Consider the following 1787-nt stretch of genomic DNA (forward strand, 5'->3'; position numbering starts at 1 on the left):
AAAAAAAAAAAAAAAAAAACAAAAAACAAAACCCAAAAACAACAACAATAATACAAAACTCCATTTGTTTACTTCCTTCCTGTCCTGAATGAGAAAAGGAACTTCCTTACTCATCCCTTGGAGAGAGCTCAGAGGAAGATAATAGTTGGCAGTCCTAGAGTGTTGGAATTCAAGGATTCAATGCTTGGACCAGGAATCTGACTAGTGGGCTGGAGAATGGTTTCAGGCAGGACTGAGGGGCCAAACAGAAGGCAAAACTGGAGAGACTGTTAACTTGTCCCAGCCTCGCAATTACACTTTTCTTTCTTTTGAACATTTTTTTTATTTCATTCTTTTGTGTGTAGTGTACTGCCTGCACATAAGGACTGGGCACCATCTGCGTGTCTGGCGCTCAGAAAGTGAGCTGCATGTGGGGCTGAGAATCTAACCCTAGGGCTCCTAACTGCTGAACCATCTCCAACCAAACACATTTTTCTTAGAATTCCAGATCTCAACGTTCCTAATGCTCTGACCTGTTAATACATTTCATGTTATAGCGATCTCCGCCCCCAACCATAAAACTATTTTCCTTTCTACTTCCTAACTCTAATTTTGCTACTGTCATTAGTTGTAAATATCTGTGTTTGCTAATGGTCTTACTGAGTCCTTGTGAACGGCATGGCATGGCTCGATCAGAAAGGGCTTGAGAACCACCGCTCTAGGGTCTTGGGTTCAGGTAGATCCTCTTCCTTATCAGCAACATTTCGTTAACTCTTAATTGTGACGAATATGACTGTCTCCCAGCCGAACTGAAACTTGGCTTGGGAGCGGATCCTAAGCTTTCCTATTGCTAGCATCTGGCACCTGGCCTGACGATTTTCAGAAATAGAATGTAGTGGGAAGGTGATGGGATTCAGTCACAAACGTTATGCTTTCAACACTTAAAGGCAAGTCACCTAAAACCTGTTTCCTTGCGAACGGAAAGGAAGAATCCACACGTGTTCTGTAGAACTTTGGTGTGTGTGTAAGCTAAGAAGGGTGAGCTTCCAGCTCGGGAACGACTTCTGCGCGTCTCAACATTTCTCAGCGGACCTCCAGGAGACAGCGAGCACCGAGTTCACGTCCTAGAGAGGATGCTTGCGCCACTTCCGCTCGCCGGTCTAAAACCGCGCATGCGCATTGCGTCTCTTCCTCTTCGGGCTTGGGCTTCGGTTCCGGCGACATGGTGAGTTTCTCTGCGTGACTGCGGTGGAAGTCGCTATCCATCTGCATCTGCCGTAATCTCCCGTTTCCCGCTCTCAACCCACCTCGGCTAGTCTGTGCTGCCCCCGTTCTGTCTGCTGTCTGGATCCTCCCGGCGTCCGGAACTCCGTACGCAGCCGGAGACGGCACGGCGGGGCTTGGCCCAGCGCGATGGTTAATGCACGGCTCCGGAGCCTTGCGCGCTCCGTGGGCGCCTTTCTTGATGGTTGAGCTTGAGGGAGATTAGGCCTCAGCTGAGTTTGTGCTCAGCGGCGTGTTGTCGTGCACAAACGGGGTTCCCGTCGCTAAACGTCTCTGGTCTGTTCGTTTCCTCTGCCCATAGGCTAAGCGCACCAAGAAGGTCGGGATCGTCGGGAAATACGGGACCCGTTATGGTGCCTCCCTCCGGAAAATGGTGAAGAAAATTGAAATCAGCCAGCACGCCAAGTACACTTGCTCCTTCTGTGGCAAGGTAAGTCGGCCTCGGGTTGGGGAGGAGGGTACGATTGCTCCTGACCTAAGGTTTGGAAGCCGCCGGCCCAGAGTGAGATGACGAGGGTTGGGGG

The 1787-nt window shown here is 50.0% G+C and overlaps 1 protein-coding gene across 1 annotated transcript in view; it reads left to right on the top strand.

Annotated features, from left to right (window-relative positions):
* The first annotated feature begins 1069 nt into the window (after positions 1-1069).
* The window catches only part of Rpl37a (ribosomal protein L37a), a 2626-nt gene continuing 1908 nt past the window's right edge, over positions 1070-1787 (top strand). The window contains exons 1-2 of the mRNA XM_031367901.1: positions 1070-1204; positions 1565-1693. Of these exons, the coding sequence (XP_031223761.1) occupies positions 1202-1204; positions 1565-1693 (132 nt within the window). The 5' untranslated portion in view covers positions 1070-1201. The remainder of the gene's footprint in view (positions 1205-1564; positions 1694-1787) is intronic.

This window comes from Mastomys coucha, unplaced genomic scaffold, assembly GCF_008632895.1.
Source record: "Mastomys coucha isolate ucsf_1 unplaced genomic scaffold, UCSF_Mcou_1 pScaffold14, whole genome shotgun sequence".
Classification (NCBI taxonomy): domain Eukaryota; kingdom Metazoa; phylum Chordata; class Mammalia; order Rodentia; family Muridae; genus Mastomys; species Mastomys coucha.